This window comes from Harpia harpyja, chromosome 8 (genome assembly GCF_026419915.1).
Source record: "Harpia harpyja isolate bHarHar1 chromosome 8, bHarHar1 primary haplotype, whole genome shotgun sequence".
In the NCBI taxonomy this organism is placed as follows: domain Eukaryota; kingdom Metazoa; phylum Chordata; class Aves; order Accipitriformes; family Accipitridae; genus Harpia; species Harpia harpyja.
Genome location: NC_068947.1, coordinates 12,498,339 through 12,523,185, shown reverse-complemented (window position 1 = coordinate 12,523,185; position 24,847 = coordinate 12,498,339). Strand labels below are relative to the sequence as shown.

The 24,847-nt window shown below is 43.2% G+C and overlaps 1 protein-coding gene across 2 annotated transcripts in view; it reads left to right on the top strand.

Moving 5' to 3' along the window:
* Window positions 1-1,794: 1,794 nt before the first annotated feature.
* The window catches only part of ABCG1 (ATP binding cassette subfamily G member 1), a 56,631-nt gene continuing 33,578 nt past the window's right edge, over window positions 1,795-24,847 (top strand). Inside the window, exons 1-2 of one of the 2 annotated variants that reach the window (XM_052794640.1) lie at window positions 1,795-1,970; window positions 5,006-5,249. In XM_052794640.1, coding sequence (XP_052650600.1) covers window positions 1,929-1,970; window positions 5,006-5,249 — 286 coding nt within the window. In that variant the 5' untranslated portion in view covers window positions 1,795-1,928. Of the gene's footprint in view, window positions 1,971-2,666; window positions 2,766-5,005; window positions 5,250-24,847 lie in introns of those variants that run through there. The other variant, XM_052794641.1, reaches the window with a different exon arrangement.

Below are 24,847 nucleotides of genomic sequence, written 5' to 3'. Positions count from 1 at the left end.
AGTTAATACAGCCTTTTCAATGTTTCTAAGGGAAAATAAAAGAGACAAACTTGAATATATTTTAGGTGCTACAGACATGTGCTCCAAATCAAGTTAATTAAAACCCTGGACCCTCACTGAAGAATGCTTCACAATTTCTCTTTATTCCTAATATTAGGAGATAATTCTATTTCAAATTTCTTCTCAAACACAGTTCAAGCCTTCAGGGAGAAGTTCTGGATGGGTCCATCCATGTTTGGTCTGGTATTCCGTAACAGGTAGGCATTTCTTCCTCAATACATGAGTTACAAGTAAATGGTTTTCTGCAACATCTACAGACTGAATCCAAGGTCAAGCCCAGTGAGTCTCCACAGTCTATTCCTTGGCAATAGGATGTAGTGGATGGTAAAAGTTTTTATGTTTCCAAGGGGGGGGTCTTCTCTCATGGAAGAGGTATCTACTGAGGGTTATTAGCACATTCAGGAGTGACAACTACGTCAGGAAGTCCTTGAGCTGAAAATGGCTGTAGACTGGGAGAGTATTAGGGAGATTTCTGATACAAGCCAGCCCTGTCCTTAAGCTCTTCTTTGAGTATCCATCTCCCGGCCACTGCCAGGAGGGAGGGTACTGTGGGAGAGGGGCCCCTGTCTGACGCATCGCAGATGCTCTGCGCAGTGGTTCCTTCCCCGCAGTGCTGTGCCACCTACAGTAAATACCGCTCCGCAGCTCAGCAAGGATAAAATACTTACCTACCTTCCAGGGGCTTTGTGAAGATTACCTCCACGTCTGCACAACGCTACGTGAGCACCAAGCGTTATGGCAAGCTCCCTGGTTAGAAGATTCCTCACAGATTATGAACTCGTGTATGTAATGTTTGGTAGATGCTTTGAATCCAGTTCTCAGACCCCTGCTGTAATTTATCCCCTCTTCCTGCTGCTTCCAGATGAATAGAGAGGGAGCCTCAGCACATGCCAAAAACAGGCCCAGTGGGTATGTACCTTCAGAGGCACTTCAGATGGTTGGTGGGTCTTCCACTATCTGGCTTCTTGGTGAACTGGTTGGGCAGAGCTTTCTGCCACTGGGTAGCGTGGCTAATGAATCTAACTCAAGACCTAGTCACGGATCTCGATTCAAGTCAGCAGCGCCAACACAAGCCTAACAGCACGTGAACACCACCCATTGCACTTCAAGGGCAAGTGTGCGGTTCGGGCCCCTGTCTTTGCAAGACCTCCCTGAAATGCAGGTCTTCAATTTGAGGAAAAAAAGAACAAAGACGGAAATTCCGTGACAACCTTCCTCTCTCTCCATTTCTGAACCACAACAGCTTGCTCAGCTTATAAATCAATGGCGTGCGAGTCCCAGGGCCAGAAGAGCCATCTCGTCCTCACGCGGGCGGGACGGCACAAGCCGCAATTAGACGGTGCTTCGATTCCCCGTTTCCTCAGGGAATGCTATCCCGCGTCCCCTCCGGGAGCTCATTAGGAAGCCGGGCCGCGAGCTGTGCCAATTATGAGCGCGGAGGCAAGGCTCGGCAGCCCTCCTCAGTGATGTCCCAGAGAGTGGTCTGTCTTCGGCCCCCAGGCCGCTGGAGAACCGTCTGCCGGGTGTTTCCATAGAGAGAAAGCCGCGGCCACCCGCGGGACGGGCTGCTGCCCACAGCGGGGGTCACGCTGCCCACGCCTCCCCCGGCGGAGGGGCCCCCCGCGGGCTGGGGCGCCGCGGCCCCGCCGGCTCTTTCCAGCCCTGCGGCGGGGGCCGCGGGGGCGGGCGGGGGCCGTACCTGCGGCGGCGGGCCGGGGCGGAGGCGGCCCCAGCGCGGCTGGAGGCCGTTCCTTCCCTGCCCGCCTGCCTCCCGCAGCCAGTCCGGGCGGAGAGGCGGCACTCGAGGGCTCCGCGCGGCGCCGGCGGAGCGGGAGCCGCCGCCAGCAGCCGGGCGGGCAGCGGGGCACATGGCATGTCTGATGGCGGCTTTCTCCTTGGCCACCGCTTTGGTAAGGCGCGCCCTGCACCTCCCTGCCTCCCTCCGCGGGGCCGCGGCGAGGGGCGGGCGGATGGGGCTGCGCGGCCGGGGCGGGCGAGGGCTCCGCGGGGCGCCTTCCCGCGCTCCCTGAGGGAAAACCGGGGCCGGTCAGCGGGCCCGGGGCTGCGTCCCGCCGCGGGGTGCCTGGTACGGGGTGCGGGGCAGCCCCCGATCGGCGGCGGGGTGTGCGAGGGGACGGCGGCGCATGGCGGGGCTTGACCGCTGGTTACCTCTGGCCTGTAGCTAAGACGGGGATTAGCGGCTGCTCCGAGCATGCTCCCTGCGCCGCTGCGCCCCGCCGTTTTTCCAAACAGATTTGCGGAGGGACCGTAACCTTTGTATAACACCCGGGGCGAGCGGCACATGGGCGGGAGCGGAGCGGGTTGGGGACACGCACACGCTCGGCGGGGAGGCGGCTGGGGAAGGAGCGGGCAGAGCCTGTGGGACCGTCCTGCCGCTGTGAGCGGGCGGGCGTTTGCTGCCGTGCCCGTTGGGCGCCGGGAAGCAGTCCAGCTCCTTGCGGGGGGGGGGGGGGGATAAAACTGGGAAATAAAACTGTATGAAACCAAGGAAGATGTGAGCGCCGTCTCTGAGAACGTATGCTCTTCGTGTCTGGTGCGCAGGGGGGTTGAAATGGACACCAGTTTGACGTGCGCGGCTGTAGATACGCATCGGTATGTCAGTGGAGAACCAAACGGTCAGTTGGTGTTAGCAGATACACGAAGGGAGTTCAGGTGTGTTTGAGGAGCAGTTACGCAGGGCTCGTGTAAGTCTGTGGCTGTCGTAACCCCGGGAGTTGCCCACCTCTTTACGAGAGAAGACGATCCGTGACTGCGAGCCATTTGTGCCACCCCAGTCTCTCGGGGGAATCCTCGCCCGTAGCAGGGGGTCCCTGGAGGAGGTGGGTGTGTGACCCAGGGCTGGCAGGACTCCGTCACCCTCTGCCGAAAACAGGCATTTCGGTCCACTGCGTGATTGGAATGGTTTGTTTAATGTCTCAGGATCAAAAGTCTCTGGCTTCATACTCACAGATGATTAAGTAGGCAGAAACACGGACCTTGTCCAAAGGATTTCTTTTTTGAATTGATCTAAACCGGAGAAGCTCCGACTGTCACCTGAATACTCAAGGTGACCTACCTGCTCATTGAGAGTTAGTTTTCAGATATTCCCTCTGACGTGTGAAGGTGCTTAGTGGTTCCTCTGAACCAAACAGCTTATGAGTGCCACAGAAAACATTGAGGAAAGAACACTGTTAACTCATCTTCTCTTGTATTTTAGGGAGGAGGGAGGTTCCACTACTTTAATTGTTCAGTTCTAAGATGTTTCACATTACTTTTATTATGTTCAAATTACATACCATTACAATCAACTATTTAAGAAATTGGGAGTAAGTGTTACTGGATACCTGACCTCTGAGTAAGTCGAGAGCACAATTAAAATCTCTTTTGTGAGAAAATGTGGCAAGCAGAGCTGATTTTTACGTCTAGAATTGGGGCATATGCATGAAGAACGTGAAGACGCTAGCTATATAGTGGTTATGTAGGATGATTTTTTTAAAATATTTTTCATCAGTGGTTATGTAGGGCTGGTTTTTTAATGTTTTTCATCAACACTCATGACAAGTGACCGATCTGAGGAGCGCTGCTTTTGCAACATAAATGGGAAGACCAGTAACCATGACAGAAAGGATGAAAATGGCACAGTGAAAAGGACGCAATGTGACTTCTTAGTTGCATTGGAGGACAAGTAGGGGGAGACACTGGCATGACCTATAGCTCTCTGTTTGGGGGTGTTCAACACTGATGCCTTGAAAAGTAGTGCAGCACATACGCTTTCCAAGAGATACCTTTGGGGGCATGTAGATTGTTAGGTAGATGGGACAGCACATAAGCCAGCTACAGAAGTCTTTTCCAATACAGATCTACATTAAAAGTACTGATTTTTCTAATAGACAACTTTACAGATGTTGGGCCCTGCTTATGACATACTCCAAACAACAGATGACAATGAACAGCCTCTGAACTGTTCAAAATTCTGTTTAGCTGAAGAAAATTCATGATTGTTTTACTTTTGGCCTTACACACAGCCTGTTGATATCGGTACAAGGTGCTCATGCAGGTAAAAGGAATGGAAAAAGTTCAGATTTTGTGTGCATAATAAAAAAGAAGAGAAAGGCAGGTAGCAGGCCATTGTCATGGTCAGGAGAGGAGGGGAAAGAGATTCAGTCCAAATAATGCCAAGTGGAATTGCACCGAGGGCTACGACTGGCAAAGCGTAGTAAGAGGTATGGCTGTAAGCATAAAGCATTGACCTTACAGTGTCAATGGTGCAGTACTGGAGCTGGGTTTAATATGTTTATGTAGCTGATAAGATTTCCATTAGGGATCACTGCCAAGCAAGGAAAGTGTGCAAGGAATTTGGGTGGAAAGCGCTGTGATTTCCTAACGGACCTCTAGGAAAGAAGTTGTACTGTTCCAGGTTGCAGAGTCTCCAGAACTATCAGTGCGGCAGCAACTAAGGCACAAAATAGTACATTTTAAAATTCACAGAAATATAACTTGTGCAGTTTCACATTTACGGAAGTATATGCTGATCCAAAGGAATAAGAGCTAAGTGGAATCAGAGTAGCTAGAATCAAATTCTTTGAGTGCATGAGAAACCAAATACAATGGGGACTGAACTTATAAATGTATTAATCTGGTGCAAGAGCTACTCTGTTCTGAAGATACTAATTTGCTGTGTATATCCCCTTTGAGGGGAAACTCGTGCTAAATGAACTGTCCTTTGTGTGCTGCAAGTCCAAGAGCTCTTTTACCTCTTCTGTCAAGACACTGGCAGAACAAACAAAAAATTGTTTTATTTTTTTCCCCTTTCCCCTTTCAGCACATTACTGTGCTGGATTCTTGTGTTATTTAAATAATAATTTTTCTGATGCAGGAGGTTTTGAAACGTGTTCCTAAACAAAAGTCTGTGAACTTTGTCCATTCTCCAACTTCTTTCCTCTAGAACGGCAGCAATTCTGCTTGTACCATGGACGAGCCAAAGTCAGTGTGTGTTTCGGTGGATGAAGTGGTCTCAAATGGCACAGATAACCAGGATGTTCGACTGATGAATGGACATTTAAAAAAAGTGGACAATACTCTGACAGAAGCTCATCGTTTCTCCTACCTACCCCGCAGACCAGCTGTGAATATTGAGTTTAAGGAACTGTCATACTCTATCCAAGAAGGGCCATGGTGGAGGAAGAAAGGTAAGGAAATCTTAAAGTTTTGGCTAGCATACAAAAGTTATTGCCCATGTGGGTAGTCATGATAGGTGGAAAGAGTCTGTTGCGGATGGCGAAGCAAAGGGAGTAAAGGGAGCGGGTTTTCACAGTTGCTTGATAGACCCACTGCCCGCCAGCCGACACCGGGGAACTTTCCCAGAGCCTGATGCAGTGGGGTGTATGGCCTCTTGCACAGCAAGAAACTGTAGATACAGTAGTTCATACAACTGCTTATTTTTGCCTCCCAATGCTAAAGTATCTGAAGTAAATATAGTATTGCTGTGCTGCCAAATATCTGTCCTATGATCTTGCATGTCTACAATTTATTGTTGAGGGTGGTAGAGCATGCAGTAGTTTAAAGGGGGGGGGGGGGAGAAGAAGATGCTTTTTTTTACTTTTGCGATTGGCTGTTTTGTGAAACGGTTATTTTTTCAGTATTCTTTCAGAACAGCAAGCATCTCAGAATTTCAGAAGGCATTTGAAACCAGGATAAAAATTATTCTCTTAAAATGCTGTGTTTGGAAGTAAATGCTGTGAGCTATAGGAGTGTCAGCCCATCCATATCTTGGTGTTCTACATGGGTCTGTCTAAGCTTACCATTTCTTTTAACTGATTAAATCACTGGCTACTGCTAGGACTGAATCCTGAGGTTTAGTCAGACCAGAATGCTCTTTTGCTAGCTACTTTGTTAATAATACACAGCAAAGAGTTTACAGCCTACAACACAGAGCACACCAAAATGATACAGATATTGGATGCATCTCAAGGAAGTGAAGTGTTAACCACTTTCCTCTCACAATCCAGTTTCACTTATAGCTGGCTCTGAGACAATTCTTCTGGTGCTGATTTACTGATGGGAGTAAAGAGGGCATATTCAGCTCTCTTCTTTATATGCTTTTGGTCTATTCCAGTTCTGAAAGGTGGGTGTAAGGTGGCTCCGTCCTTTTTCATCTGCTTTGCATTCGTTCCTTTTATACCTTCATCTGCTTTGTGTAGCCATGTGTTTCCTAGAGAGTTTTGGGGTTTTTTGTGTGCATGTGACTAGTCATCTCTGAAAGGAAAACTAGGTCGTGCGGTAAATTCCTGCTAGCGAAAAAAGTAAGCTCTAAAGAAAATACTGAAATCTTCAGGAGAATTTGTGTACTAAATGACATAATTGCTCTTCCTCAAGGAATTCTCTCTTAGTAAGGTAAATGGGTATGGTTGTGTGCTTTGGTTCTTTTAAGAGATAAGCCCCTGCCAATGCACCACTCACCTGAGCCATACTTGATATCTGCACTTGCTCTGAATCTATAAATGCACTGGTTTAAAGGTTCCACTCAAAATTGTTTCACAAAGTACATTGCTGCTGTCTGGAAATTGTGTTGTTGTCACACCACCAAGGCTTTAATAGTCTAAAAATGTGTGGTATGAAAAACACTGGAGCTATGACTATGGAAATGCTACTGTATGTGGACAGCCTGTGCATACAGTTATTCATTTGTTGGAGGATGTGCAGACTTGAGGCTTTAATGGGTTTTTCAACATGAAAACTGTATGTACACAACACCTGCCTTCTTTTAATTATTTGTTAAAATTGCATGTAGCCATACTGTCCATCGGAGAACAACTTGATTTGGCAGCAACTTCTATACATGCAGAATTATTTTTTATCTTACCACAACAAATTCAAATATTGAAGTTTTTTCCCTCAAGAAATGGAACTATGCTGAAGTGTCTCATGTAAGATTTAAAAACTTGAGCTTTCTAACTGGATCTCATTGGCCAGAAATGATCGAGGGGTTCTATACCAAAACCCTCTGTCCACATTTGCTGACGTGCCTGAGTGACTTGGCTTGAACAAAATGGCACATCCTGGCAAAATGCCCTGCTGCTGAAAAGGACCTTTTGAGGTGTATAGCTCTAGGGCATGGCTATGACTGTGTCACTACACTTAGATTTGAAAGAGGAGATTAAAATTCCCTGGCTATCTGTGAGAAGGAGTTCAAATTCTCCCCCCCTCACCTGGTCTTGCACCATATGTCTTTCCTTGGACCACTAAGGACAGCCTTTGAGTGGCTGTGAGGCATGCCAGCAGGTCTTGGCACTCTTCTGCTAGCCAAGGATTTAAAACAGACTTGAAGGTGTACAGTTGATCCCAAGCTGACTATGAGCCAAAGTGTTCTCTCACTGCAAGTAAGGTAAACCTTTGGAGGACATGGCCAGATGGAGGCAAGTTGTTACCCTTCTCAACATCGGTGAGAGCACTACTGGAATACTGTATCCAGTTTTGGGCCCTCCAACAGAGATACTGGGCAGCTGGAAAAGGTCTGTCAGAGGGGTAAAAAATTGGTCAGGGGACCTACGAAGAGACACCGAGGAAGCTGGGCTTGCTTGGTCTAGTGAAAGGGAAGCTGGGGGATGATCTCGTTTTGGCGTACAGCAACCTAGAGGGCAGTTACAAAGGCAGTGGAGCCAAACTCCTGTCAGTAGTGGCAGATGATATATACCAAGAGCCAGTGGCCACGTATTGCAGTTTGGGTAGCTCATGGTGGACATTAAGAAGTACCTGTTCACCAGGAGGTTGGTGCAGCACTGGGACAGGTCACCCAGAGATGGCTTGCTTTCTCCATGCCAGAGGGGTGTAGAAGACTTGGCTGGGCAGAGCCACAGCCTGCTTGATCTGGTGTTGGTGGTCATCTTGCTTTGAGTAGAAGGCTGGACTAGGCGATCTCCAGAGGTCCCTTCCTTCTATGATTAGTGAATGGGTAGTCAGGTTATAGAAACCTTCTAGAAACAAACTTTCCTCCCAGCCATGTTCCCTACTCCAGGGACTGAGCCAATATATTGGTTTTAATAGAAGAGGTTTTCCTTCAGAGAAATAGAAAACCAAATTGCCTAGATAGTCTCAAAAGAAGGTAAGGACCAAACTATCAGATTCCTTGAAATGTTTTAGTGGTTCTGCAAGTAGAATTGTTTGTGTGTAATTTGGCATATCTCTGTTTAAAACCGACGGGCTTGTAGGTGACTGCATTTCACATAAAACTATTCTGAATGCCTTTTACTGGTTTCTCCTCCATGGGAAACTGGGACTTTGCAGTGGGTTTTAATCTGTCTCTGCTCAACAGAAGGGCAATATTGTACCTCCAAACACTGGTGGTTGTTGTAGCTCTATACCCCTTGTGGGTTCCCTGTGCTAAAATGATTTCTCATGCTGTGATGTGAAATGTTTAAATTCACTTTTTTAATGAGAAAAGTAGCAGAAAACACACTCCTGAAAGTACAAAAAAAAAAAAAAGGGAGTTGTCTCTCAGTTCACATTGTTCTTGGGTGCTGGTCATGGCAATAAGCGATAAGGGATGCTGTTATGAAAATGTGCCTTTTAAATTAATGGTGTTTCTATTCTGAAACAGAGCTTGGAAAAAATTCTGCTATTTCTACATCATTCTCCATGACTGTAATGAATTAGTTAAAACTTTCATGAGTGTTGGATCACAAAAGGAGAAATATAGTTTCCTTGCAAAGACAATTTGTGCCAGCCTGTTGGGAGAGGAATTCAGCTAAAGAGCAACAACAAAAAAATGTACTCTGTTCAGTAAAAATGGTATTGCAAAGTAATGTTAAGGTTAGGCTCTAAACTAACAAAAGGAGGAATAATTAGTAATGCTGCCATTGTGTTCTGTACTTAGCTTTATTGTTCAGACAATGAAACTCATGGTATGTAACATCATTTACTTTTTATTAAAAGCACAGAGAAATGTGAATTTGCATTGCTTGTCAACAGAAAAGAAGCTAAATAAGCCATAGTAGACTTCAAATTAGAATTTTTCATTGATTTGTGTCTTAGCCTTAAAACACCTAATTTATCTATTAAATCTCATTTTCTCTTTAAAAATGAGGAAGGGCATTTTCATTCTCAGATTTGTATGATAAATGCTGCTCTACTCATTTTAATGACGTTTTATCAGATTCATAGCAAAGATTGGCATGACTCTGGACCTGATTCATGGTGTAATTCCTCTTGAAGTCAGTGGTATTAACAGGGGAGGAATCTGGCAGGTGCATCCTTGATCAAAGCACCTGTATATGACCCATTCCCTTCAGTAGGAGTTCTTACCTATATGGGAATTTGTAAAAGGTTACAGAGGTAAAAGTTTCAGAAGGTCTCGTATGACTTCGGCATTTTCCCTATAAAGCTTTTAGGGAGTTAGTCAACTGATAGAATCAACTGTTTCTTAGTTTTGAAGGAAAGAGATTGATAAGTGACTTGATCCAGATCACGTGAGTTTAAGGATCTTCCAGAACTGAAAATGTGTCTCAGTCTTTGAATCCAACCTATCTTCAAGTATGTCCCAGGGGTCTCCTGCGGGTCAGCAAGGTTCAAGATTTGCTTAAGAAAGCTGCAGGACTCCTGGAGTAGAGACACTGTGTTGTAAGATTAAGATGAACTGGCAAAGGCAGAAGAAGGAAACATCATCACACAGAGAAATAACAGGGCCACTTAGTCCAAGAATGCCTTCTCCTTTCATTTAGGACAAGGGAGCCAGCTGACTTGGAGGGGAAGAGAAAGAGGAGAGTCCTACATTAGGTCCAGTGTGGGCTCCTTAAATGTGGAAAAGCAAGATCTGCAGAGCTTCAGAACAGAATGTGACCAAAGTTTCACTGTCTTGTCACAAAGTCATTTATCTAAGGGTTGAGAAAGACATCTGAAAGTGGATCTTACCTTGGCTTCTGAACTGTTTGTTTAAACTGCAGTTTGAAATGCAAACCACAGAGACATATTGGTTTTACCAATTTATAGAAGAATTATAGATGCATAGGTTTTAATACTAGGACTGCCTGAAAACTGTTTGCAAGAGGATTTTGGAGAAAAGTTAGTGCCTTAGGTTTCTGCCATTTTTGCTAAAAGCGCCATAAAGTAATCTGAAGAGAATGAGTGGTTTGGGGATAAAATTACGGACAGTCCCAAATATGAAGAGGGCATGAAAAGTACTTCGGAGCCTTCTGTCTTGGTCAAATTCATTCAGCTTTACTTTGAAAAGATGCTTACATTCTATATACCCACCAAAGGACATTTGTTCTATTGTTTCTAGGTGGTTTTGTTATGATGTAGGGTGGAAATGGAAATACTGTTCCTACATAGCTTGAGAGCATCCAGGAAGATACTGGCTTTCAAAACTCCACAACAACTCAGGGCTTGCTTTTTTTTCCTCATACTTGTCAGTATTCATGGTTAATTAGGCAGCATTTTAGTTGGAAATTTCTCCGTTGTTATTTTTAGGACTGTAATGACTCATTTGTGCTGCGTTTGAGTGTAAGTTCTGGTAGGATTTGGTCTTTAGTAACCTCTGAGAGAACGGGCTCCAGCCGGTCAAAATGTGGCTGGGTATTTTTACGGAGTGGTTTAGTAGCAATACAGAAATTCATGCTCAGCAGAAAATGTGGTATTTCTGTTATTTTCAGTTTGTTCTAATGGCTCAGACCGTGTGGAAACAATCAGCCGGAGGGGTGCTGTCTTTTCTCACAACATTGTTGCTTCACATCTTTGAGATTCAGCACATCAAACGGCAGGAGCGGAAGGAGAGAAGGACCGTGCTTATTCTGGATGGCTCTGTTGTGTCCGATGGGGAAACACGGGGTCTTTGGCAGGTTGCTTGATATTCATGAAACGTGAAAAGTGGCTGTGACGGTCCGAGAGAGTGTCATCAGAACAGCTACGTACCTACATTTCAGCTAGGAGGTCTGTATGTTATGTTAATACTGATCTCTGCGTAAGATGGAAACATAACTCGCTGTCAGGTCGTCAGCAGAGATTTAAACAGGCTGGGTTTTGCTGATTTGCTTTGGTGCTCTGTTACAAATTAGTTCTGGTATGTGCGCTTGGACAGACCTGTTCCTTTTTATTTAGTTAGGCTTTTTTTGCTGCTTCCTTTCTGTGACTTCATTTAAAAGATTTCACACACACCCCCCCTCCGGAGATATCTGAAGACCCAAATGAAAAAGGGCAGGGGGGGTGAGGAGGGGAGGATTTGCCCTAAATTATTTGCTAATCCTTGCTGGAGAAGTCGGGGAAAAAAAAAAAAAAAGCCTGTCCTCATCCCCAGCAGGTGCACTGCGGTAGAGGTGCCGCATGCACGGTCTGGGTCTCGCCCGGCGCGGTTACTGGCGGGCAATGCACTGCAGTAACCCGGCGGTGATGCTCTCGCCCGCCGCCCGGGCCCTGGTTGGCTGCTCCAGGCGCTGTTGCTAAGATGGAAGGAAAAGATGCAGAACAGTAAAGAGCAAAACCCACTTTGTGAGAGAGGGTTTGGGTGTTTGGGGTTTTTTTTTTCCTTTCTCTGACAGATGGGTGGTATTGTTTTTGTCCATTTTTGCCTGCTTTGTCTGAGAGCGTGTTTTCATCTTGGAGAGCGGGATGTATGCAAATTAAGATCCATATGTTAGAAAGAATAAACAAGCTGGTTGAAATGAACTACGATGCTGGTAAAAAGCTGTTTAAGCGAATATTTTGTGGATTCTTTTTCAGTGACTTAAAATGTTAGCGAAATTAATGAAAATGAAACATGATTTTTAGCAGAGGATTTCTAAATGCATGTTTCAACCTTGATAAAATCTGTGCAGTTTTTCTTTTAACACTTAAGCTGTCTCAAGATGGTAAAAATATACTGAGTAGTCACTGTTACAGGAATAGTTCACAGCGTTTTATTAAGTGATATATAACTCTTCCTAGCGTCCTCTTGCATGGGTTGTATAAACCAGAGGTTATTGGAGACAAGCCTTGGTCAGGCCCTTTGTCCGATCCTTCTACTGTTTCCCAGCTGAGTATGACCTTACTTCAGCATTACTTATTTTCCTCCATGCGGAACCCATTGTTATTGTTGTGGGTTTGTTTGGTTTTTTTTTTATGTGGAGCTTTGTTTGGAAATGCATCTGAGTTTGACTCAGTGAGTTTTGGTCACTGAGTCTTTGTGTGAGTAGAACATATTTTTCTTCTTTCTCTTTGCCGTATTGTTTATTAAAACTAAACATTACAATGACCTGACTGTTTTTCATTCCAGCTAATGTTTTAATAGAGTAAATTTTATTAGTTGCTGTTGTGAAAACTTGTGGCTGAGAAAGGAAGTTTTAGAGAGATACCAATTAAAACATTTCAGAATTTATATGCCAGGGAAGTGGTGATGGCAGTGGTGATGATGAGTTGTCGGGAGTTTGAGCTATGGTCTCCGCTGTTTCCATCTCACAGTAAGCATGTCTTGGGGGCTGGTTGTAACTCACCCTGACAGCCCTCCACTACAACTTTCTGTACACTGAGTGGGATTTGATGAAATGCTTTGCTGTCCTCTGCCCATACGCAGTCATGTCTTGCTCAAGGTGTTGAGGAGATAGAAACAGCATGCACCATCATATGGGTGTACTTTTTTCACATTTCAAGGTAGAATTTGGTCCATAATCTGAAGATAAATCTGAAGTCTGAAGGAAGATGAAGCAAGAATCATTTTGCAATTTAATGTTTCAGCCATCAGATGGTTGATCGGGGTTCTCCATAACCTCAGTAAAAGGAAAGAGGAATCACAAAAGTAACCAAGAATAGAAGATGGCTCAAGAGTAAAAATGCTGTTAGAGTCCATTTTTGCTTGTGTATTTACATGCCATTTTGGAAAGTGCCTTCTGGAAGCCCATGGGCTCTAAAGTTACCTGATTACTAAGGCAGCTCTTTTGTTGTCAGGGGATTTAATATCTCAGAGTTCAGCTCTGTATTCTCTAAGAAATTAATTACTTCATGCTTCCCTGCAGCATTGTTCTTGTAGGTAAACTGGCTGGCTTTAGGAAGACAGAGTTCAGGGAACATGATACTACTCAAAATGTGGCAGACCCTCACAAGGAATACTCAACTGCATTATAATTTAGAACTGTACCCGTTAAACTAGTGGCTACTTTTGTCCTCTATTAGAAAACAGTGTTTGGTCTTACTATTAAAAAGAACATCTCAAGAGTTAGTCCAAACAATACGCAAGGAGAATCCCAGCAAAATTTACATGATAGTTTAGCACATGGGAATGAACTGATTTGGATTTAAAATTAAAGCATTGCAAACTGAAGGGTGGGTGTTCAGTCTCAAGACGAATGTCCCTGAGGCAAAACCTAAATGCATTAGCCAAAAAGGCCATGCATTATCCCCAGAACCTCTGTGACTTGCATACTCTTGAGGTGTGTAAGGATATATGTCTAACATAAGACTGAGTTTTTGACAAAAATAAGCGGGGAGTTTAGGTCAGCTTGCCATTATATGAAGTCAGAGAAGGCCCACCTGCCCCGGTGTCCCTTCTCTGACAGCAGGTAGAGCTGAATGCTTGGGGAAGAGTTCAAGTGCAGGCAAGTGTGTAGTAGTGTTTCTTTGTGTTCTCGCAGCTTGCAGCTCAGGTTTCCTGAACTAGGTGTAGTATCTTTGTGTTTACTAGCTCTCGATAGATTTTTCTTTTGTAAAATCATTCACTTGCTCTGTGAACCTAAGCGGGCTTTTGGTGTCTGTGCTGTCACCTCACTATTTGCATCCTTTTTCAAACCATGCAGGAGGAAGGTGAACAGCACATAGCCCAATAAAGATTCCCTGAGACTCAGGGGTAAGCTTTCATCATTGATTGACCACTGACTCCTACTCTTTTGTTTCCTGTTGCTTTATCTGCTTTCTCATTTATTTGAGAACTGGCCATCTACCTTCTTGTCAGATTCATTTATTTAAGAACTTTAATAAAAGACCTTGCTGAAACATGACATCCATGTAAGATGACAAAATGGCCCTCTTTTTTTAGGTATTACTTCCAAAAGACGTCACATGCATTTTATATTACCAAATCTTGTATCAGAGACTTTTGCACAAGATCTGTCTTTTTTCTCTATCAAAAGCATTGGGACAGTAAGAAGCTGAGATGTTAGTGGTTCAGATTGGCTGCCCACTGTGCCGGCTTTGAACGTGGAAGCTAGCAATTTTTAACACCATTGGTACAGAGGACAGCAAAACCACCAGCCCTTACTTAGACTGTGGAAAATTTAGTTCTCTAGTATGAGGATAATTTACAAGCACAGCTTTAGTGCCTAGCACTGACAGAGTCCTCCTCATCAAGCCCAGGACCAAGCTGTAGGAGGCATCTTCTTCTTGATATCAAAGCCTATGGTAATTAGGAAATGGAAAGACTGAGGATCCCCAAATCCATCCAAATGTAGTCACTTTTTCACAAACTTTCAAATACATTAAAAGTAGTTACGGTATAATAAAAGATGTATCGAAGAATTACTGCCCTTTTCAACCAATTCTTTAACTTATTCATCCCCAAAACAACATGTTAAGTATGGTGGAAGAGAGTCACAGCACATACATAGAAGACCAAGCAATTTTGGTTGTTTTCAGTAACTATTTGAATCTCATTATTTTCCTACAAGTAGATGTTCTTTTGTATTTCATTTGTTCCTGAAATAATTATCAGGAAGCCTGTTGAAATATCCCATTGGTGATGATTCAGATATTTGAAAATGGCTCCTTTGTGAATTATGTGCCTTAGCGCAGATGTTTGAGTTTAATTTGGCCTTTGGATACTTCATCTCTTAGAAAAGATTTTAGAATGAATATTTCACACAGAATGTAAGTGGTAGTATAAAATACAGAAGAACTAGTGCTGTGTAAGTGTCTCTGGAATGAGGACAAAATAATTCTGTCTAGGAAATGGTGTGGCTGGAGATGCATGCTGCTATATGTCTTGAGTCACCCTGCGGGAACCTTTGTAACTGCGTTTCCCGATTGGACTTCCTTGTTGCTGTTAAGCTTGTATTCTCATTTACAGTTCATTTAGACTTTGCTGATTTCAGGAGGAGAAACAGATGCACTCTGAAGACTTAATTCTCTTCAGAGAGGATAGGGATGAAGCCGTCCAAATTCTTATCAGAAGTATGTGGAATTACATAATAGTTAAACTGAGTTAACCGCTTGTTTGTTTGTTCACTTTTTGTTATGTATCTGTTCCAAAGAAAAATAAATGGCAGAGACCTTGGCATTACAAGATAATTTACCATCTGCCTCTCATTTAGTATCTACAGCCTACATCTTTTGTGTAAGAATCATATTTCTTTCTGCTTTGCATATTTAGAATAATAACAAATGTTGTTTATAATTGCAGTACATCTACAGGATAGAGGAGAAGGTGGAAAATGCGATGGTCAGGTTCCAGGGTAAATGAGAATGAGACCTCTGCTCTGTCTCTTGCGGAGGGTAGGCTTTTATGCCAGACAAGAGAAGAAAGGAATTTCAAGTGAAGTGATGCACCTAGTTAATATGAAATTTGAAGAAAAAAAAAAATCTGAAGGTTTTAATACGCTTGTTAAGCAACGGAGTTAAATTCTGCCCTGTTGCATCTGTTTTGTGCTTGTGGAAGCAGACAAATGGATGAGGTTGCACTGACAGAGCATGGCTAGTATAATTTTTTTAGTCATGATCCAGCTATTACCTCAAGTGGTTCAGAAATTAAACACTCTCATAGCACCAGCATGACAGGGCTAGAATTGGTAAATGAGTACACAATTAAGGGGATCGAAGGTAAATATTTGCTATTAGAGGAAGGGGAGTTATTTTTTCTGGGTCAAAAAGCCACAAACTTCAGCCAGCTTACTGAATATGAATATCGAGGCCTGACCATCTAAAATAACTATTTGGGGCTCATAAAGCTGAAACCTGTGCGTGGCTGTCTGGGACTGAGTTCCTTTTCCTTCTCCACTCAGAGAGGTGAAGGTCATATGCTGCCACCAGAGAAATGTGAGTATCAGAAAGACAAGGACAAATGTGGAGGGGTCCATCTCTGCACAGTCGGCCATGAAAAATTACTCTCTTGGATTTTGGTTTTGACCCTGAGTCTTGGAGAATTAATTGAAGGAGAATTTGCCCCAGAGGAGCAAATTGACAGTAAATAAATATTAAGCATGCAAATGCTGGATCAGAGACCTTTCTGAAAAACAGTTGGGTCAGATCTGTTTTGTAATCAGAACTGTGAGTTCCTCACAAGAAGTTTGCAGGAGTTTTTAATTGTGGTGGCTGTAAAACAAGACCGTTGGCAGTAGCCAAATTTGCTGGAGCTTCAGGACTCAAGGGGATTGCTCCTGCCGCAGCCCAGTTGGTATGTAGTAGCCTCAGTTCTGTATTTATGGGTCCAGTTAGTAACAAGGCAGGGCATGTATTCCCAAGAGGCAGATGCACACGTCCATATATGCAGTACACTCAGCCAGCCATACAGACCAGCACAAGGACAGAAGTGCCTTTACAGCACCCACCTAAACACAGACGGCACTTGTGCAGACCTCACCTGCACTGATGGCTCACTGCTGTTCCTCCTCACTGGCTCCTTGTGGCTTTTACAAGCACACAAGGCAGGTCTCTCCACCCATGGGTTTTGGACACTCTGTCAATCTGTCCCTGGCCCAGAATCTGGTCTCCTCTGTTTGTTGGTACCTGGACCTACCAGCCCTGAGGTTTGCAACCTCTCACCCCAGCAGCTGACACACAAACTTCTGCTGCTCACTGGTGAGTCCATCGTGATATTTGCTAGCGTTCATGCACACTGGCTCACAGTAGAGAGTGTATTCACACAGTAGATAGTTGGAAATAGTGTTTAGCAGGAGTACAGGTTGGACTGCAGGGATCAGGGACAGGGCTTGGTCAGACAGGTGTACTGGCCAGCTGCCTGTTCACATGCATCTGGCCCCTTTAATCCCCTTTTCCATGTATTTTCTTACACTTGTTCCTCCTCAGTCTGATCCATCCCTTTCCCTGCCTTTGGTAATTCCCCTAAACATCCTGTGATAAGTATTTCTCACTCTCAGTAATTCCTATAGCCACCCCATGCTGGTTTTACACCATCCCAAACTTCTGTTCCCTCTGCATGACATGGTAAGTCCTATTCCCCAGCAGGCCATTGCCCCCTCTCGCTTGCGTGGCATTCCAGGGAGAGAGTTTCCTTGTTGACGCATCTTGGTGGGCTTTCCTCCAGGAACAGTGGTCCTGTCCTTTTCCTTTGAGCATCTTCAGAGTGGCCGATTGCAGGGGCTGCATTTGCACTGGGTAGTTAGTAGGGCTGGTCCTCTGAGCCTTGACTCGGTCCCTGTGCTCAGTGTGACTGGCCTTTTATCACGTAACTGAGCAAAGACCATTTTTTAGACCTTGGCTGCTTTGGTTTTTCTAAGCTTTCTATTTAAAAATAAATGAAATCATGTGGCTGGCCCGTCACTTGTTAAGCCCATGGGAAGTTTTCTTGTGATGTAAATCATCATTGAAGTGGAACTCACACCGGCACGTGTTTACCCTCACATGTGAAAGTTTCAGGAGAGTTGTGAGTAACTGCAAATAGGGAATTGAGTTGCTGCCACTTGTGATTACAATAAATCAGGTTCTTCTGTCTTAAAGGCTGAGTTATGACTGTATGTGCGAGCTGCTATATCAAAAACAGTCAGAGGAGCTTGACAGACATTCATGAAGAAGGTTGACTGATTTCTTGTCTAGGAGAAGGACGATGTACACCTCAAGGAGAAATACCTGAAGTAGTCACAAGTCCATGAACTCTGGGATTACTTAAGACTAGGTGTTCATAGAGAATGATTGTGTCTCGTCCAGTAATAGTATGACAACTGGGAACACCAAAAGAAAGATGAAATTTCAGAATATGCATAGTAACACTTAACATACTTACTCTTTAGCCTCCAAACAGAACTATTAGCATCAGTCTCCTGAATCCCATATACTCTAAATATGCCCTGTACACATTATAAAACCAACCAAATAAATCAAAATAAAGCAGGCCTTTCCATACAGGGCATGGCTGTGGCATTTTAACACTCAGCATTTGATTCGTATTGACAGGCAGTAAAAAATAAACTCCCCAAGCAAAGTGATTTGGGGCAAAAAGTGACACATTCTGCAATAAATAAAACTAACTTGGAAGCCAAGCCAACCTACAACTCATCTCAGATGTTCATACTATATAGCTTTAAAAGTACAGGGCCAAATGAACCTTGAAATCACCACAACGGCATAATGGGTGTAGTTTATCGGAGGAACAGGTTATTGACAGTGTGCCAGGAGTGTTGTCTTACGACAGAACATTTTGGACCACATTCATCCCTGATAGAAATTAACTGAAATGAATAAAGCTTGCTGAAGGAAGAGTATGGCCTAATACCTAAAAGACACTTTTTCACTCATTAGTATGATTTACTGCTAAAACTGCATTCTAAAAAATACAGAAGCTAATGCAGTTCATGTGAAATGTCAGTGTTGAATGTCAACCAATAGGCTGTTTGGGCCAAACTAGACTTTTGACTACCAGGGTAATAAAGCAAAGGCCTTCTTTTTCCCACTCCTTCCCATCACCCACAGTTTTAACCTAAGAAAAGTTGTCCTGACTTGGATTCCAACTCCTGTCCAGGTAGATACTAAGCATTACAAATGAGAGTGCAAGGATGTTTATATGGTGGCAGAAGTGTGTCAGCAGACATCATCCAATATAGGCATGTCTCAGAGCATCAGAGGTCTCCCTTTCAGAGTGCAAAGAGTAATGTATTGCTTCTTACCAAGACTTCTAAATTTTCTTTTTAGTAATCTGTGAGTATATTGTATGTGCATTGTCTTTATATATATAGATAAATAAGTTCAATATAATGTGTATATATATAGATACCTTTAATATATTTATATAGATATGTGTAAGTAGAAGTATGAGTATATATACATACATATTATTTCTGTTTTCATATACCTGTGTGTATATATACACTCAGGTATATTTATTTATGTACAAAAACTGGCTGTGTATCACTATAACAAGTATTTTGAAGAGAAAATTTTTATGGAGGTGTGTATTCCTCCTCCTTTGTAGTGACAAGATGATACAATTATAGAAAAGCAGTAACAACCTGATCTTCTTTAAAATGAAAAGCAAAAGAATATCGGTTGCTTAGAAGTGGTTCAAGACTGTTGCTACTGGATTAACAGCACAAAAAGCTAAAATAGCAGGAAAAATGACTGTAAAATGGAAGCTGGTTTATCCACCTGAATGCCAGTGGTGTAAAGAATGGTGTAAAGGAAAGACAGCATTTTGCTGATGCTTTTCAGTAGGGACTTATTGCATTACATAAATTGAGTAATTTTCTGCTCTCGGTCATTTCTCTCGTAATCAGATTGCTTGTGCTTTGTTCTTATTTTCTTTAGAAGTTGTAAGAAAGAATCGGTTGGAGCTCTCGTGGGTATCAGTGGTGGGTTCAGTTCATATGTGTTTGGGGAATTTTGCCTGTCTATAACTGCCAGCATCATTGTCTGAATTTCCTTCTTTATTAGCTGAGCATTATTGCAACTCGCTTTCCCGTTGGGTGTAAAAGAGAGTATGTTTACATGCCAGATAAATGTGTGCTACTTCTGTTTGTTTCAATAGTGGTTTGCTGGTGACAGAAAACTGGAAGGAGTGTGTATCTTGGGGTGCAGAAGGAAAATACCAACATTTTATGCAAACTAATGAGAACATGTGCTTCAATTTGCAAAAGCCACTGAGAGAGTGGTGCAAAGAACAGGAATATGGTAGAGATGTTCTTCCGGCTGATTTTCTTGGGGGCTAGAAATGTCCTTTGACTGCACTGGGGAAGGCAAATAGTACCCAAGATCCGCAGATGGAGGGTACTTCCCAGAAACAGCTCTGTGCACACAGTGGATGTCCATGTTCCCTTGTAGCTGCATTTGCCTTCCCTGAGCACCTCTGATGTGGGAAAGGGAAAGGGCTGGTGAGGATATTGTCTGGTTGCGGTTAGCCTCGAGAGGATCCACACTGTGTACCTCTTACACCTGACATACCTCAGGGGTGTGAGCAGGAGTGCTTCTTCACAGGGATGAGCGTAGTGGGATAGGGGTGGCAACAGCTGCATTGTTGTCATCGTCTTTTTTGCTAGCCACCCTGGCACTAATACACCTCAGGATTTGTGTGAATTGCCCAGTGCATTTTAAAAGATTGTCTCTCCTGTTTCTTCTTCTCCAGCTCCCCTAATTATCCACACTTGTAGTCATTCTGTGCAAGTGCCGACACTAAAACACATAGGAAGAAGTGACTCCAAATGCTTCCAGGGTGTTTACAACTGTACACAAGGAAAGGAGATTGAAGATACAGTCAAGATTAACCTCTCCTTTTGTATCGCAGTATCATTATCTAATTAGATCAGAAGCAAAGCCCTGTGGCTTAGTCAGTATTAGAGCGTAGGCACCCATTTCAGGAGGAAGCCTTTGAGAAGAGCAATCTTCAGCCGTCCACCTACACCATTTTCTTTGCGGCTTTGTAAGATGGAAAAAGTAACAGATGTAAACCTCCCCAAAGGCAGTTGCATGTTCTCCTTACACGCATTGCCTTTAAAGAGGCTTCTGCCCCCCAAATCACTGACTCTTGGCCGATCCCCATGGGTGACCCTTGTTTTTGCTGCCCCTGGGCTGCCAGGACAGAGACAGAACAGCTCAACTGCAGTTCAGTGGGTCAGACCCTGATGAGAGGGTCTGCTGGTTTTGAATCACCCATGCTATTTTATTACAGGCACAAGTAGCCTTTATCAGGGAATTGAAGCTGTGATTCAGGTAAGCTGGATGGAGAGGGAATAGGAGGGAGCGGGGAATTCTTCCCAGTTGCCAGAAAAGGTCCTTTACCTGAACAAGGACTCTGGTCACCCGGTAGTTGCTCTGCCTTACTGCAGAAAATGGCCAAGATAGTTTAAATATATGGAGATACTGCAGCTGGGGCTGTTGCTACACAGTTCATAGGTCCCATTCTTGGGGTTTATATACATTGGGACTCATGCCTCATTCTTTGATTTTCGTTCTGCATCAGTTCTGAAATGACTTTCTGGTTTAGGTTCAGCAAATATCCCTCTAGAAGAGCATGTCTTGTGCAGTTTCCCCAAGCATTCTTCTAACATAACAGATGGTGGGATTTTTGTGGGCAAAGCCAAACTGTGGGTTTGATTAAGTTTTGAATTTACCACTCTATGTGAAACTAATCCTGGTTTGACCTTTGCTTTACTGACATATAAGGGTCTTAGAGCAGTGCTTTGGGTTCCTGTGGGAAAACATACTATAGCAAACCCTTTCATTGTATTGGGACAATTTATCAACAGCTGATAAATGGAGTGTGGGAGAGAAGAATAGAGTAGATCAGATCCTGTCCCTGCTCCAAGATCTTGCTCTTAATATTTGATGTCCGTTGACTAAGAACATGGGACCATGAGTCTGACCAGGGCATGTGGAAGCTACTGGGCTAACTGTCCTGGTTTCGACACTAACAGTAACATCAACTGTAAAATACACAAGAACTCTTACAAATACTACAAATACAGAAGTGGAAACTCATCTGTTGGGGGCAGATAGCAGAGCTTAAAAGCTCAGGTATTCACTGGAAGTAGAGTGGTGACTCAGTTTTAACATGTATGTACAGAAATTTTTAAAAATGGTAGTATTTTGAAAATGTTGTGATTTGTTGACAGAGCAATGTTCTGTACTTGTGCCATTACCCGGATTGTTGCAGCCCCTATCAGCATAATGTAATCTCACCTGTTGGTACAAAGACAAAAAAGACACAGGTGGTGCATTCACCACTTGCACATAATGATCAAAAGCATTTAGCTAGCACTGAACTGAAAACTAGCAATATTAGAGATGTGCTTATTTTTCCATTTGCACACAGGCTACAACTGTCATGACTTTCCCTTGTTCTGTCACATACATTTAGAAAAAATTGCCTGAAAACTTTGAACTTGTGCATCTCCTGTGTGGCACTGAATGCACTGTCTGTAGAAGGACTGTCTGTAGCCCGGCAGGACTGCAGTTGCTTTATCACTGTGTGTAATGAAGCTGCTCATCTTACAATGAGATTTTAAATTACACTTAGGTATATCAGATATTTTTAAAAACATGGATTGCATGAGCGGTTATACCTAATAGATAGTAGACCACATTTTTCCTTCGGCATCTCATAGCAGTGAGACAGGCTTGACAGTTGGATTCATCTGAGTCCCTGTAGGTTTCTACTGTGTAAGAGGCTGTGTCCAAGCTAGACAATAGCCTAGGCTCTCTTTATAGACAAAAGATTTCACTGACAGTCAATGGATCATTTCATACAAAATGAGCAGAACAAGTGACTCTCCACATTTACTAGGAGGAATAGCTGTGGTGGGGTGGCCCCGGACAGCATCTGAGCACCCACACAGCCGCTCTCTCAGTGTCCCCCGCTGGAATAGGGGAGAGAGTCAGAAGAGCAAAAGCTGAAAACTTGTGGATCGAGATCAGTTTAATAAGCGAAGCAAAGCTGTGTACACAAGCAAAGTGAAATAAGGAGTTTCATCACTGCTGCCCGTCAGCAGGCAGATGTTTAGCCCCTTTCTGAAAAGCAGGGCCTCAGCACATTGAAGGGTCACTTGGGAAGACAGATGCTGTAACCTCAAATGTCCCCCCTTCCTTCCCCTTTCCCCCAGCTTTTATTGCTGAGCACAATGTTGTATGGTGTGGGATATCCCGTTGGTCAGCTGTCCTGGCTGTGTCCCCTCCCAGCTTCTTGCGCAACTCAGTGTACTCCAAAAAAGAAAGCCTTGACTTCGTGCAAGCGCTGCCCAGCAATAGCCAAAAGATAGTGCGTTATCAATACAGTTTTAGACACAAATCCAAAACACAGCACCATAGGGGCTGCTCTGAAGAAAATTAACTCTATTCCAGCCAGACCTAGGAGAATAGCTCACATGCAGATATTTACATTGTAGATGTTTGCAGCTGGTTAAAATAAACACCATCTTGAGATTTTGAGTTCCTGATATATCAGTATTCCTACATGGAAGATTTCTACCTTCCAGTCTTTGAATTTTGCAATATTGCTGTGCGTCTAGATTGTCATGAATCCCTGCTCTTGATCCCTTAGACTGTGTCAGCTACTGAAATAGCATAAACCTGTGCTGCTGTATTGATTTTAGTGGTGCTGTGTTGTTTTACAGGAACTGAGTCCAGAGAGTGCCTGTGGTTTTTAGGATCAAAGCATGTGTTTTGAGGTGACATGGTTATTGTTCTAACTTTGTCTCTTCATTATTTCATTTAAAGTGACAGTATTTGTGAGGAAAACCATTTAAACAGCCAGGACTCCTTTTTCTTTCCTGTGTGTACTGGTGTGTTCATAGGTAACATAGCTAAATGACTTACAGAAGTATGTTAAGGATAGGTAGACCAGTGATGTAGAAGTCATACAGTAAGAGAATAAAGAAACCTCAAAAGACAAGTCAAGTTTCATTTTTTGGTAATGTATCCAACCGGCATTTTTTTGAAATGTCATTGTTAGTTTAGTTGGTGGTCAGGAAAAAGTCGAAACATGTTGTCTTGACTTTGGAAAACATGTATTTTGGAATATGGTTTACAGGGACACCTAATTAGGAGGATGTGAGAAGACTAACACTCTTTATGTGAGTCTCTCTTACTAGTGATATATATGAGTCTTCAGGCCACTCACACAGCTAATTTCTTTTGATGGACTTCCAATTTGTCAGGAAGCAACTGCTTTCACTACCAAATTTTTCCTGTCCCAATAGACTAGTTGGATCAGTCAACATCCAGCTTAAGTCTGTCCATAGCTTACCCCTTGACTTTTCATTGAACAGTTGAATAACCTTATTGTAAAGAAGGACAAAAAGTGTCAAAAGAAGTTACAGGTGTTGCTGGGAAATGAACTGATGAAGAGATAAAGTGTAAGTGAAAGGACTGTTAACACAGAGGGTCTCCTGATGAGCCTGTAATGAAAACCCCTCTGGAAATCTTCAAATCCTCTTTTTGTTGGAAAATGGTAGTGCATCAGAGTAGAAACATGTTGTTTCCTCACTATATTTTTCTGACTACATTTCCATGGAGATTTCTTAGGTCAAGAACTTTCTAGTTAGGAAGAGAGAAAACCCAATTGCGCTGATGGCCAGGGCACTTGACAACGTAAGAGACCCAAGCTGGAGTTCTTGATCGGACTCAAGGACTTAGACTTAGTTCACCCTCATCTCAGTGTGTTCCACTGGCCTCTGGACTGACTTGTTACTGGTTTGTAAAAAACAAAACCAAAAAATCTACCACCAAACCTCAAAGTTGAATTTTCTCTCTGCCTCAGAATGAGAACAAAATAGAAACTTGAGGTGGAAATCATGCTTTTGTGAAATGAGCTATTGTTGCCCAACTTGCTTTACTAATCATTTTGTAGATAATTTTAAAAAGACAGGATTTCCAAAATGCTGAATGATTCTGATGCCTTATTTTAGCATGTTGTAAAATTATGAATTAAAGTTCATTAGCCTTTTTTTCAAAACTTCAAATAATTTTAATGTGTACATTGGAATTTTTTTAGTATGTGAAATAAAAGTTAATCAATTTGATGATACTTATACTGCAATCTAAGTGCATCTGTCAAATGATTATTTCTGTTTTGTATGTGAAATGTCAAAGAGTTTTCCTCTTCAAAACTGTCATTTTTACACTGGACATACTATTGATAAAACATTTAATTGCTTAGGATATATAGTTAGCAGCAAGA